Source organism: Elgaria multicarinata, chromosome 11 (assembly GCF_023053635.1).
Source record: "Elgaria multicarinata webbii isolate HBS135686 ecotype San Diego chromosome 11, rElgMul1.1.pri, whole genome shotgun sequence".
NCBI lineage: Eukaryota > Metazoa > Chordata > Lepidosauria > Squamata > Anguidae > Elgaria > Elgaria multicarinata.
Window position 1 is genome coordinate 13,226,814 of NC_086181.1, and position 13,966 is coordinate 13,240,779.

General features: G+C 43.0%; 2 protein-coding genes across 3 annotated transcripts in view; one reads left to right on the plus strand and one right to left on the minus strand.

Moving 5' to 3' along the window:
- The first annotated feature begins 5,344 nt into the window (after window positions 1-5,344).
- Window positions 5,345-6,364, plus strand: LOC134407033 (uncharacterized). The gene has a single exon (XM_063138770.1). The coding sequence runs from the start codon at window positions 5,361-5,363 to the stop codon at window positions 5,928-5,930; it is 570 nt and encodes a 189-aa protein (XP_062994840.1). The 5' UTR covers window positions 5,345-5,360; the 3' UTR covers window positions 5,931-6,364.
- Window positions 6,365-8,730: 2,366 nt separating this feature from the next.
- Window positions 8,731-13,966, minus strand: part of CALCOCO2 (calcium binding and coiled-coil domain 2) — a 33,391-nt gene continuing 28,155 nt past the window's right edge. For both annotated transcript variants that reach the window (XM_063138031.1, XM_063138030.1), the window contains exons 12-13: window positions 11,621-11,649; window positions 8,731-10,840 (exon numbers count right to left, since the gene is read on the minus strand). In XM_063138031.1, the coding sequence (XP_062994101.1) occupies window positions 10,664-10,840; window positions 11,621-11,649 (206 nt within the window). In that variant the 3' untranslated portion in view covers window positions 8,731-10,663. The remainder of the gene's footprint in view (window positions 10,841-11,620; window positions 11,650-13,966) is intronic.

Below are 13,966 nucleotides of genomic sequence, written 5' to 3' on the forward strand. Positions count from 1 at the left end.
GAATTCCACAGGACGCCACAAGAACAATAAAAAGCTGCAGAAATACATGCTGCTTAGGGTAATCAAGACATTTCACGGGCAAAGGACGAGAAGCTGTTCTTCCATTCCATGTACAGAAGCTGACTGGAGTTGCTGTTGAATTTTACTCGAACACTGAAAATAGGGCTGTGTCCTCCACCACACAAACTTCTATCCACCAGCACCTTGCCACTGCTCCCCAACCCCAGCATCTGCCACCTGAGGGAGTCCTCCTTACTCTGCCTAATGGTAGGGCCACTATTATAGCTTCTGGCTAAAACCAACCCAATCCAGACTTAGGCCATGGGAAAATGTAGAACAGTGAAGGAGCTGTGTGTTGCTGGCAGGCAAGAAGAGGGTCTGGGTGAAACAAAGTGTTAGATCAATGTTCTTTTCACCCAAGGACGAGATCCAAACAGCCCTTAAGCACGACTCCACCATTCCAGCGACAGAGGGTTCAAAAGCGCTTTATTGATCTCAAAAAGAGATCTTCATAATTTAATATGATTTTTAAAGAGGAGACCCCCCAAACCACCATCCAGTCACAGAGCCCATCAACCTCCACAGACTGAACCACAAAAATCAGGAATCCACCACCTGTAGGCATGGCCATGGTGCAAAAACATGGAAAACAGGCAGGTATCCTCAGGATTTTTACAGAGCAACCCCCCAAACCACAATCCAATCACAGAGCCCATCAGCCTCCATGGACTGAACCACCAAAATCAGGGATGCACCACTCGTATGGATCCTATACTTTTCAGAGCCAGGATGGCTGTGGGGAAAGGATTCAAGATGCAGCTCCTTATGGGTCCACTGGATTTTAATATATTTGTGTCTCCACAAATGCACCATTACATCACAGGGCACATCTTATGCATAAGAAGAGCCATGCTGGATCAGACCGAGGGTCCATCTAGTCCAGCACTCTGTCCACACAGTGGCCAACCAGCTGTCGACCAGGGACCCACAAGCGGGACATGATGCAATAGCACCCTCCCACCTACATTCTCCAGCAACTAGTGTATACGGGCTTATTGCCTCTGATACTGGAGGTAGTAGCACTTTGTCATCAGGACTAGTAGCCATTGATAGCCTTTTCTTCCAGAAATTTATCCAATCCCCATTTAAAGCCATCCAAACTGGTGGCCATCGCTACATCTTGGGGTAGTGAATTCCATAGATTAACTCTGCGCTGTAGTGGGTTCCACAGTTTAACTATGTGCTGTATGAAGAAGTACTTCCTTTTATCTGTCCGGAATCTCTCACCAATCACCTCCATGGGATGACCTAGGTTTTTTTATTATTATTATTATTTTATTTATTAAATTTATATACCGCCCCATAGCCGAAGCTCTCTGGGCGGTTTACAAAAGTTAAAAACAGTGAACATTAAAAAAAAAAGTATACAAAATTTAAAACCATCAAAAAATATTAAAACAACAGTATAAAATAGTATCCATTTTAAACAACATTTATATCCCATGTTTTTTCTTCCAAGGAACCCAAGGCAGCATACATAATCCTCCTCCTCTCCATTTTATCCTCACAACAACAACAACCCTGTGAGGTAGGTTGAACTGAGAGTCTGTGACTGGCCCAAAGTCACCCAGTGGGTTTCCATGGCCGAGTGGGGACTAGAAACCGGATCTCCTGACTCCCAATCCAACATTTTAGCCACTACACCACACTGGGTTCTAGTATTATGGGAGATTGCATGGTGGGGCTTGTGTGCAAGGATCATAGGACCCTACTTCTGATCAAAGCTTGCACAACATGCTGGATCCATGCTGATTTTTATGGTGCACTCCATAGATAAGGGTGTAAAGTGTGACTTAACATTTGATTTTAGGTATTCCATGTAAAAACTATTAAAATGGTTCATGAAGATCCATTTCTCTTATACCTGTTGTTCTGTGGGAACACCTTGCTCCAACTGATACATGCTATTTAGAGATCAGAGAGTATAGAAGGATGACAGCTGATTTGATTATGGATTTGGGGCTATTTCTCTGGCTTGTTAACAAAGAGGGGAAAAACAGACTTCCTTGTTTGCATATTACCACAAGGACGAAACATGTCTGAATTATTTAGCTGCTCTCAATCAGAGCAGGAGAGATCAGGCAGCATGCAGCAGCATGTTGACTCATTCATAAAAACCCAGGATTTTAAAAAAGTTACTACGTGTTCAGCTTTTTAAGGTTCAGCTCTGAGGATATGTCCCTCAAAACAGTGGTTTTGTACTGCAGTGTAACACTCAAATATGGGCTCAGTAATTTGGTTCACACTGAACAGTGTGGTCTATGATTTGATTATGGTTTCATGTGAATCTCATATATGATTTGGTTCAGTCCGTGAAAGCAAATGTGATTTGTTATATGATGGTATTTTGATGTATTTGTCTTATAATCATGAGAATCCCTAAGGATCCCTACCTCAAATCCATGTTTTTGCACCGTAGCCACGCCCACTGGTGGTAGATCCCTGATTTTGGTGGTTCAGTCTGTGGAGGCTGATGGGCTCTGTGATTGCATTGTAGATTAGGAGGGTTGCTCTGTAAAAATCATATGAAATCATAAGGATCCCTGAGGATCTTTACTTGTTTTCCATGCTTTTATGCGGTGGCCACGCCCAGAAGTGGTGGTTCCCTGATTTTTGTGGTTCAGTTTGTCGTGGCAGTTGTGCTCTGTGATTGGATGGTGGTTTTGTGGGTTTCTTCTTAAAAATCATATGAAATCATGAGGATTCCTTTTTGATTTCATGGATCATCATTTTACTTTCTTCTGCTAGAAGACATGGCTTCCCCCACCTCAGGTATATTAATTTAGCAGCTATCACCATAAATAACTCAATAAATCTTTTAATTAATACTGCAGTCTATGAACTCCATTTCTTGAAGTACTGATAGCCTTGATGTATATTATTATTATTATCATCATCATCTCTGGGCGGTTCACATAAGATAAAACACTTAAAAACAATATACAAAGATTAAAAACCACAAAAACAAGCAAAATACACATACATTTAAAACCACCATAACTTTAAAAATGTTGTGCCAAAAAAACCAGACCCAGGGTCATTACATATTGCTAAATGCCTGGGAGAAGAGTAAAGTCTTGACCCAGTGCCAAAAAGATGACAATGTCTGCGCCAGGCAGGCCTTGTCAGGAAGATTGTTCCATAGTTGCGGGGGCACCACAGAGAAGGTCCTCTCTGTTGTTGCCACCCTCCGAGCTTCCCTTGGAGTAGGCACCTGGAGGAGGACCTTAGATGTTGAACGTAGTGTTTAGGTAGGTTCATGTTGGGAAAGGCGTTCCGTTAGGTATTGTGTTTCCAAGCTGTGTAAGGCATTATAGATTAAAACCAGAACCTTGAATTGAGCTCGGAAACATACAGGCAGCCAATGCAAGTGGGCCAGAGTGGGTCTTATATGCTCGAACCTTCTGGTCCCAGTTATCAATCTGGCCGCTGCATTTTGCACAAGCTGCAGCTTCCGAACTGTCTTAAAACGCAGCCCCACATAGGGTGCATTGCAGTAATCTAACTTGGAGGTTACCAGAGCGTGGACAACTGCAGCCAGGGTATCCCTTTCCAGATAGGGACATAGCTGGGCCACCAACCGAAGCTGGTAAAAGGCACTCCGTGCCACCAAGGCCACCTGGGCCTCAAGTGACAGAGATGGATCTAGGAGAACCTCCAAGCTACAAACCTGCTCCTTCAGGGGGAGTGCAACCCCATCCAGAACAGGTTGAACACCCTCCATCCGGTCAGCAGAACCACCCACTAACAGCATCTTAGTCTTGTCTGGATTGAGTTTCAGTTTATTAGCTCTCATCCAGTCCACTGTCACAGCCAAGCACTGGTTCAGGCAGCACATCCACAGCCTCACCTGATGAAGATGAGAAGGAGAAGTATTTTACACGTTTTAACACAGACTTTGAAGAACTTTTAAGCCTATGGGTCCAACAATGGGCAAGGGCTGCTGGAAAAATGCTGAATCACTGCCAGGCCTGTCTAGGAAGCAGAAACCCTCTGGGCAGCCAGGCCTCCTGAAGCAAATTGACTTGAGAGGAAGGTTTCCCAGGCAAGAAAGCAAGATAGATAGATAGATAGATGGTAAAAGTTTACTCACTGTAAAGCACAGAGCAGCTGGCTTCCTTTCTTCCCCTCTAGCCACTAGAGCCCCTGCTGGGCCAGTAGGGCTAAGACTGCTGGGAAAATGCTAGATCACAGTGTAGGCCTCTAGGCCCCGCCCACCACTGGATGTGGCTCATGAGGGCTTCTCTGAAATTGAATTTAGTCTTCAGGTTTAAAAAGGATTGGTTAAAAACTTTGTTGCAGCCATCCCCAACCTGGTGCCCTGCATCTGCTTTAGACTACAACTCCCAGAATTCCTGACCATTGGCCATGCAGGCTGGGGCTGATGGGGATTGATGTCCAAAAGACCTGGAGGAAAGAGGCTGCTCGAGAGTGTTCTTCAGTTTCTGTTGCTGCTGGGAAGAAGTGATACAGCTGCCTGGGTGAAATCCGGTGTAAACAACTGCTGGTTGCTAGGTAGCAATTGCAGGGGGTGATATTTTTCCCCCTTGCGGCCACTTCAGAATCTTATTGACCATTGTCCAGGCTTGTGTGTATTTGGGTTCCTGAAACTCCATCTCACTGACCTGGTGCCCCATCCAACACTCCACCTGATATGTACCTAGTACCTGTGGACTGTGCCTGCACTTCTTGAGACAGAATGGGGATTCTGCTAGTACACTGCCTACCCCATTGCCTGGCAGCCATCCTTTCTGATCTGATGGAGGTGGTCCAATAAGAGGAAAGGGAAATGGTTTGATTAGTTACAGGTGGCCAGATGCAACAAAGCCCAAGGTCCCATTAACAGTGTGATCTATGTAGAAGGGGTTTCAGCAAATGTAGCTTATCATGGAAGCCACATCTGCTGAAATTCTTTTTTCTATACAACTATTACAGATGAAGGAGTCCTGTCCTTGTTTGTATCTGGCTACCTGGTCCACAGTAAGTACTAATATCCTGCCAGGGTTGAGAATAAGAACTAAAACATAATTTCAGCAGCAGGAGGAGCCACTCCATGGCTTGTACAGCTAGAATTCTGAACTCCTCCTATTAACTGGCCAAGCTCTGCTGACGTCAAAACCTCCTGTGTCAGAGTGGTAGTCTGCAAAACCTCCAGCGTCTCAGCTGCCAACAAGACAGTAAGGGAATTCCCACACCACACCTCCTACAGTTGAGCCAATGAAACAACAGCTGGCTCTCTATAAGAATGAAGGCAGCCCTTCACAATGCTACACAGTGGCTGAACTAATACACAGTGTGCCATGGGGCTCTTACTCAGCCGGATTCAGAAGGCGTTGCAAGGTTTCTACGGGACAGAAGCTCGTATTCTCTTGCTGGGTCTGGATGCAGCTGGCAAAACAACCCTCCTCTACAAGCTGAAGTTGAACGAAACCCCGATGACCATTCCCACCCTGGGCTTCAATGTGGAGACGATACAACCCATCAACAACGTCACTTTCACCATGTGGGATGTGGGCGGCCAAGATCGGATCCGGGTCCTATGGAAACATTACCATTCCAACACAGATGGTCTGGTCTTCGTGGTGGACAGCGTGGATGGTGATCGTTTTGAGGAAGCCAGATATGAATTGGAAGCACTGCTGGATGCCAGAGACCTGCAAGGAGTTCCTTTGGTACTGTTAGCCAACAAGCAAGACTTGCCTGGAGCATGGGCTCCCCTGGAGGTGGCAGAAAAAATGGGACTGAGGAAATTGCCAGGGCACCAGTGGCATGTGCAGGGATGCTGTGCCGTGAGCGGAGAGGGCATCCCCGAAGCGATGGAGAAGCTGTCTGAGATGGTCAAGTTGCATCGCAAAGCCCGAGGTACATAGTCAGTTAGGAAGACCCCCATCTCGCATGTGGGACATACAATATCCTGCTAATCAATTGCCTGTTCAGGCCCAGATGTTCTTGCCAAGCTGTTTAATCTGCATAATGGACTCTACATGGTCCTGCTTATCAACAGCCATTACAGGACTTGTGAGAAGCTGCACAGGCTTTAGTGTTGGGTTTGCTTCTTAGACACAGAGCAGGGTGTACAGCTCTACTGGACTGCTCTTCAGGTATTTCCTGATCCAGTATGTCATGCTTAGTAGAAATACAGAAACAAGCTGAGGACACCTGTTCGTCGAAGCCAGAACCATCCAGATTTACAACCACCATGCCTGGACTCTGAACTAGAGACATTTATTATTTCCTCCACTGCATATGTGATATTTCCAACAAGTTACTGGGAAGGCCTATTTATTGCTTTGTATCATGCCTAGAACACCAACTAAGTAATAATAAAGAGATTGTTTATTGAAATCCCTTGGGATCTCTTCCTTCCTCAAACTCTGAGGCAAACCTATTGCTATGCATTACCGCCGAGCTGTGAGTTCTGGGAGCAGGGCTTCACAGTTTCCTTGGAATGAGAAAGCACTGAAAGCTTGCAGCACAATCCTATGCATATGTTCTCAGAAGTAAGAAGTAATCCTATATGCACCCCCTATTTCAGAATCTTTAAACTGGTTTGGAGCTTTGCCTCCATCCTAGCAGACAGAGTGCTTGGGAAGAGCCAATTAACCCATATTGGATAAAACATATTTTCTCTGATCCTGATCAATCCTTTGGCATTCGCGTAGATTGGAAGGGTCAGCCCCCTCAAGAGTTTGTTGGTTTCAAAATACTTTTATATTTTTATTGTCACATATTTCTCCTTTATTATTTCTCTAGTCATACATATTTTGTATACACTTTTAAATGCAAAATAATTTATAGCCCACCTTTCTCCCTGACAAATGGCCTTCAATGCAGCCTGCAATAAAATGAAAGCACAATAAACATTAGGTGGTGGCAGGGTGTTTGGGTTTTTTTTAAAGTTGTGAGGATGCTAAACTATGCTTGCTGCTCTTTAAAGATTCTGCAGAGGATTGAACTCCATTTTTGTTAATGGTGGGGGCCTCTCTTCACCCTAGGCAGCTGTATCACTTCTTCCCAGCAGCAACGGAAACTGAAGAAAACTCTGGGGCATGCTTTTCCCTTCAGGTCTTTTGGACATCAATTCCCATCAGGCTCAGCCTGCATAGCCCACGATCAGGAATTCTGGGAGTTGTAGTCTAAAGCATCTGCAGTGCACCAGGCTGGAGAAGGCTGCTTGGGGATGGGGTGCGGTGGGACAAAGTTGTTAACCAGGAATATGTTGAACTTCATTCAACCTCAGGGTCAAATTCAATTTCAGATCAGCTCTCTTGGCCCACATTCCAGTAGTGAGTGGGTGCCTAAGCAGTGATCTAGTATTTTCAAAGCAGCCCTAGCCCTATTGCACCATTGCTGGGACCCAGGGGCTACAAGAGAGATTTCCCTTGGCCTGGGGTTAGCAGCAATAGTAGGGGCCCCAGTCGCCAGAGGGAATGAAGGAAAGCTGACTACCCTGGGCTTGACAGTGAGCAAGCTTTTACCATCTATCTTCCTTACTTGCCTGGGAAACCTTCCTCTCAAGTAGACCTGCTTCAGGAGGTCTGGCTGCCCAGTGTTTCTGCTTTCTAGACAGGCCTGGCAGTGATTCTGCATTTCCCCAGCAGCCCTTGCCCCATTGCTGGGATCCATAGTCTTAAAATCTCTTCATTCTCCAAAGTTTGTGTTAAAATATGGTATAAAATTCATCAGGGCTGCCAGTACTTAAAGAAATGGAGTTCATAGACTGTAGTATGAATAAAAAGATTTATTGAGTTATTTATGGGTAAAGTTGTTAAATTAATATACCTCAAGCTGCGTGGGATCAGTTCTTTCTACATTTCCATTTATAGCCTAGGTCTGGGTTGGTTTGGTTTTAGCAAGAAGCTATAATGGTGGTCCTACCATTAAGCAGAGTAAGGCAGACTCCCTCAGGTGGCAGATGCTGGGGTTGGGGAGCAGTGGTGAGGTGCTAGTGGATAGAAATGTGTGAGCCTAACCTGTTGCTCTCAGGTATGATGGAGGACACAGTCCTGTTTCCAGTGTTCAAGTAAGGTTCAGCAGACACTCCTGTCAATTTCTATACATGGAATGGAGAGCACCCCCTTCTCCTTTGCATCAGGCAGTGAAATGTCTTGAGACTATGCATATATGAGGTTTTTTTGAGAAGGATTTGCACCTTCTGAACGAAATAGAGACTCAGACACAATCTGTAGTTGAAGCCCTTCCATTTCCAAACTTGCAATATGATTCATTGTCCAAAAACATAATTCAGCAGTATGCATACATTTGAAATGCGTGCATGAAAAAAAATAGTATTTTTGAGAAATGCCCATATTTACTTTACTCAATGGAAGAATGCATACATTTAAAAGATGCAAACAATTATTGTGTACATTTGTAAAAATATGCATGGTTTTCATGCAAAAAGCCCCCAAAGCTTACAATCTGATATAGACGTTGATGGAATTTGGAGAACTTCTGTGAGCTCGGATTTTGCTAATTCATACATCCCTATTTGAGACTGCCCCATACAGCACATATTTCTGCAGCTTGTTACTGCTTCTCTGGTGTACCATAAAATTTACAACTTGTTTACTTCCATCCCTACCAGAATCATGCAGGTTTTCTGTCTCTGAATTACATATTCAAATGAAATGAGTTAGTACAGAACAGAAATGCGTTATCAGCGACCACTTGAAATAAGACAACAAACTGAAGTTTATTTAATTAACTGTAGCTGGTCAAACATATCTTTAGATTTACAGCAACAGAGGAGAATTTTAACATACCATCCTTTTAAAAAGCAGTATCAAATATAATTTGTTTAAAACTAAAATAGATTCTTCTACCTACAGCATTAGGTATTTATCAGTAATCAATAAACAGTGTAATACCTGTAGGTAGCTGACCACTGTTACAACTTTTGGTCTTGCATAGGACAACATGTGCTGTTAACATTAAAAAAAAAACCAACAGCATTTTTTCAATAAGGAGTGCATGTATTCTACATTCCTGTTCGGTTCTCATCATCATGAATATGTGCTGAATATGGCTTTAGAAACCAGAGAATCAAAGTTTGGATCAAGCCTTGCCAGTTCCAAAGCAGCAACAAAAGCACACAAATTCTATGTTGTTACTTTGATTCCAGAGTTAGCTATTAGCATTTAGTGTCAGTGAATAAAATAAAAAGGGGTTGAGCTTTTTGCTTTAAAAACAAACAGAACTGATTCAAGTCCTTAAGCCTTACATTCCATTGACTGCTTAGACAAGAGGCTTCCAAGAAGCCTGGATAATTACTATTGCCTCACAGCTGAGGTCCCCAATCAGGTGCCCATGGGCATCAATGTGCTCTTGGCACCCAACAGGCTCCCTACCTCTCCTGATTTTTTTTAAAAAATAAGTTTTTTTAAAAAAAAATTGCCAAAAAATTAACTGGGAAGCTGCCAAGGTTGCAAAGCAAATTGCCATCCTCCAAAGCTGTTCCACCTTTATTTCCAAGAATAAAGGGCTCCGGAGGCATTTCCAGGTAAATAAAATGGGTGGATGGCTGCATGCCAGTGTTTTGTTCTGAAAGTGTGCCTTCCATGAAAGGACTGTTGGCGCACAAGACAATGAGTTGAAAAGAATGGTTTTGTGTTTTGGAACTTAGAACCTACTTCTGCCTTGTACATAGGTTCTTGGTCAAGTTAGGTTTTTGTTTTTAGACTCGCCAGTTTACCTTCTGGGAAACTACTGTTTTGTGACCTGCAATGTCATGGTAGCCATTTGGTGAACCCCCCTTCTTTGTGGCTGTTTTGTGAGTCCCCATATCACGCTCTCAAAATTCCACATATGCCCACCAGCCCAAAGATGGTGGGAACCCCTACCAGTCTAGCTCAGCCTTCCCCAATGGGGTGCCCTTCAGCTGTTCTGGACTTTGGCTCCTAAGATTCTTGACAACTGGCTATACTGGCTGCAGCTGATGGGAACTGAACTCCTAAACATCTGAACTAGAACTTCTATCAAGACACAGTCCATGCCCCCTTTTTTTCTGACTACCTTTATGAGCAGATCTGATGCAATATAGGTAAGCACATAGACTTTCCCCCATACAAAAAGAGTATGAAGGCAGGGCTGCCATCACACTTATGGGTTTTGGGTTTTTTTTGCACTTATCCCCTCTCTTAGCATGAACTGGGTAGAAAGGGCTTACCACGTGTCGACAAACTATTAGAAAACAAATCTCCTAGGCTGGAGAGATTTCTGCCTGTTACACACATTTAGGAAAAATAGGGGGAAAACCCATCCTCCTGTATTAGTAAAAGGCACAGGGACAAAACATACACCATCTCACTTTGAAATAACCTGCAGCAAGATTTTAAGCTGCCAAGGGGCATACTTAATGAAGCAGTATGTATCCCTTTCCACAGCAGAAGCACAGTGCATATTTATTTGACAGGTCGCATAACGGAAGGGAGGAATTGATCAATGCTGCAATCCCAACAACAGGTTTCATTCTGATATGCCAAGTTTAATAGTAGCACATCCTACAGAAATCATTCTGTGCCAATCTCTGCTAGATAGTACAAAGAAAAGAAAGAGAAAGAGACACTATCCTTTGTAGCGTATGGCTTAAGAAGGCTCAAGATTAGTCAAGATTATGGCAGAAGATGTGGTCGTTAAAGACTTGCTTGCTGGAGTTGTCAAAGGTCTCGCTGCAATAGGGACACTCCAGAAGGTGGCTCCGCACATGAACCGAGTACTGCTCCTCTCCAATGTCATTAGGGAAAACTTCATTGCAGAGGGGGCATGTTTTCACAGAAACCTAAAGATAGGAGAATGTGAGAGCAGAAGCAAATGAGTACCTGCTGCGTCACAGCAAACAAACAAGATTTTGGTTTTGTGGCATTCTGGCAAGTGTTGGAGCGAAGGCGCAGGTACCTGGGGTACAGAGGATGGATAGACAGCACAAGGAAATGAGGGCAAAGGTGACAGAAACTATGGGGCAAAGAAGCACAAACCCCATTTGTCTCTCATCCTTCAGGTGGCACTTGGTGCCAAACAGCTTAAAAATTGGCATAATTTTGTTTTCTTCAGGAAAACAATATGGACGTGTTAAGGAAGAGTGGTTATAGATGGTGCCCAATTAGGTCTTACGATCTGAAGTTCCTGTGTTTAGCCAGCCTCCTTGGGATCTCCAAGGAAAGGAGTTAAATCAAGCAGAGGAGCAGATCTGTTTTCCCAATAGGAGCCATCCCCATTGTTCTCGGCCATTTTAAAGTTTTAGAACACATTCTTCCAGGCCTCTCAATGTCTGGGAAAGAGCAGCCGGAGGCAGACTCCTAAATTTATGTATGCCTAACTGCAATAGTAACTTATTCTCTTCCCATTTATCTCTGTCTCCATGTTGTTCCCTTCTTGTGTGGTCTCCATTGGTTCATTTTATAACTGTATGTCCTTTGGGGAAGTGTTCTGGCCTCTCCAATTCTTCGTATAATGCCAAGTACATAGATGGTACTATAGCCAACAACAACAGTGGAGCAAATGAAATCGAACAGTCAAATCAATGGTCTTTGCCAAAGACCTATGAGGACACAATACTTACAAAGTCTGTTTCAGGACTCTCTGGGGGTGCTGCAAAACAGAGAGTATAATGTTAGCCATAGCAAGAAAAATGCAACATTCTGACACAAACTGAACTATGACATAAGTAACACACTAATACAGGGGTAAGCGACCTTGTCCCCTCCAGATATTTTGGACTACCACTCCCGTAATCCCTGACTATTGGCCATGCTGGATGGGGACAATGGGAGTTGTAGTCCAAACATCTAGAAAGTACCAGGTTGATTATGCCTGTGCAAAGTGGCAAGATCTAACAGTGATTGGCCCAGCTGCCTGTGCTATCACAAGAGAGGCTAAATAGAGAAAAAGGGTCTCTGGCTTCCATTGGCTGAGCTGCTCTCTCTACAGAAGGGCAGGGCAGGGCAGGCAAAATATAAGTGTAAAAAGTAGATGTAGAAACACAGGAGGCGTAAGCAGGCAGAAAGCAAGCTATGGAGAACTGGGTAAGAAGGGCATTAAAAAGAAGAGGATTGAAAAAGAACATGACTGAAGGTAAGAAAAAACCAGAGGGATGAGAATAGACAGGTATACATAGCTAGGAACTGCAGAAGTAAAGAGGGCTGAAGTTACTGTATAGATTTGAAATATGCATCTAAATCTTTGGCTGCAGGTTTTTAGTCAAAATTTATATTAGCAGAAGCGTCCAAGCATCAAACAGGAGCTCATTTAGGAAACTAGGGGGCTGGGGGAATGTATGCTTAGACTGGCAGAGTCGAGTCAGTGAGGCAGACTGGTGTCTTGCTGAAGCACATCCTTCGCAAAAATAACACAGAATATCTGTAGCAAAGCAGACTAGAAAACACTTTCAATAAAAACTCAGAGTCAGATACTTGTCATTTTCTGGAAGCAAATAAAGAGGCAAATATTTCAGCAAGTGTTTAAACTGACTGCCTCCTGTGCCACAATCCAGTGAAGAGGTCCTTTCTTGCTCTCTGCTGATGTCAATAGGAATCACCCGGGAAAGCTTCTTGGCTGGATTGTGCCCCTAAACTTTACATACTTTTTGTTATTGGCCATTGTCCAGGCTTGTGTGCGTTTGGATGACTTAAAATTTTTTGAGAAACATTCTTGCTCTATAAAGTGCACATCCCACATGGGTCAAAACAACAGAGAATGAGCTAGGAAATTTCTATAGCACTGTACAAGTAAAAACATGACATCATTACATATGAATAAATATGAAGAGGCTGAATGAAAAAAGCACAGTACCCAAACAGAGTACAGTAAGCAATCACATCACTTATCATGTTCAAGTGTATAACTATAAAAGTAAAGGGAAGATACTGGGTGGGGTTGCTCCTGGCAGAGAGTAATAGATGCTGGCAGAAATATGTATTGGTAACGTATATACTGTGCTTTGTCTTTTCTTTTCCTGTTGTAACCTTTGTCAACAAACACCATAGTATCAATTTCTTTCTATAATTGTCTTATACTTGCTTGGTAATAAATGTTTAAAATCTATTGACAAGTGATACAATCATTGATGGAGTCTTGTGACTGTTTTGCAAGACATTTGCAGATCAAATTATTCACATCTGTTCTGATTTGAATTCCGCTTCTGGAGGAAGATCATGTCCAGAAGCTTCAATTTCTCCAAACTACAGCAACCAGGGTTGGTCTGACACTCAGTAGGCAGAGCATACAACTCTGATCTTGTGTCAGTTCTCCTTGCTTCCTATTAGTTTCCAGGTTGAATCAAACTGCTGGTTCTAGCCTCTAAAGCCCTACAATTAGTTTTAAACTTAAGATTTTTATATTACATTTTACTATGTTTTTGTATTTTACAGTTTTATGTTTTGTTTTGTGAACTGCCCCAAAAGCTTCAGCAATTGGGTGGTATAAAAATGTAATAAGTATAAATGGTTCAGGATTAGGTTAACCTTAGGGATATTCTTGCTCCTCTTTAGACCTGGCCCAGAGCCCTTGCTCTTGATGCCATCTTGGGAGATTTGGCAAGTGGGCAAAAGACACAGGGCCTTTTCTGTGGTGATGCCACAATTCTGGAATGTTCTCCCAATTGGAATTCATTCCTTTTGCGTCTGGTTTCTCCAGAAACTGAAGAAGTTTATTTCAAAGGGCTTTTAATGTGTAACATCTACTCTTGCAGCAGATAACATTGTGTTTTAAGTGTTCACTGTATTTTGTTTTTGCTTTCAGAAATGGTTTGTGGTACTTACATTTTCACTGACCATGTTCTATGGTTTTATAATTATGCCACATAATTATTTTTTTACAATTACATTCTGGATATATTTGGTAGTACAGCAGGATGTAAATAAATTAATACTGTTGACTTTAAAACATTACAGAAAGGCAGAACAGCAGT

Excerpts from the sequence above, each read along its gene's own strand:
- LOC134407033 (XM_063138770.1), top strand. The coding sequence starts at position 5,361 with ATGGGGCTCTTACTCAGCCGGATTCAGAAGGCGTTGCAAGGTTTCTAC.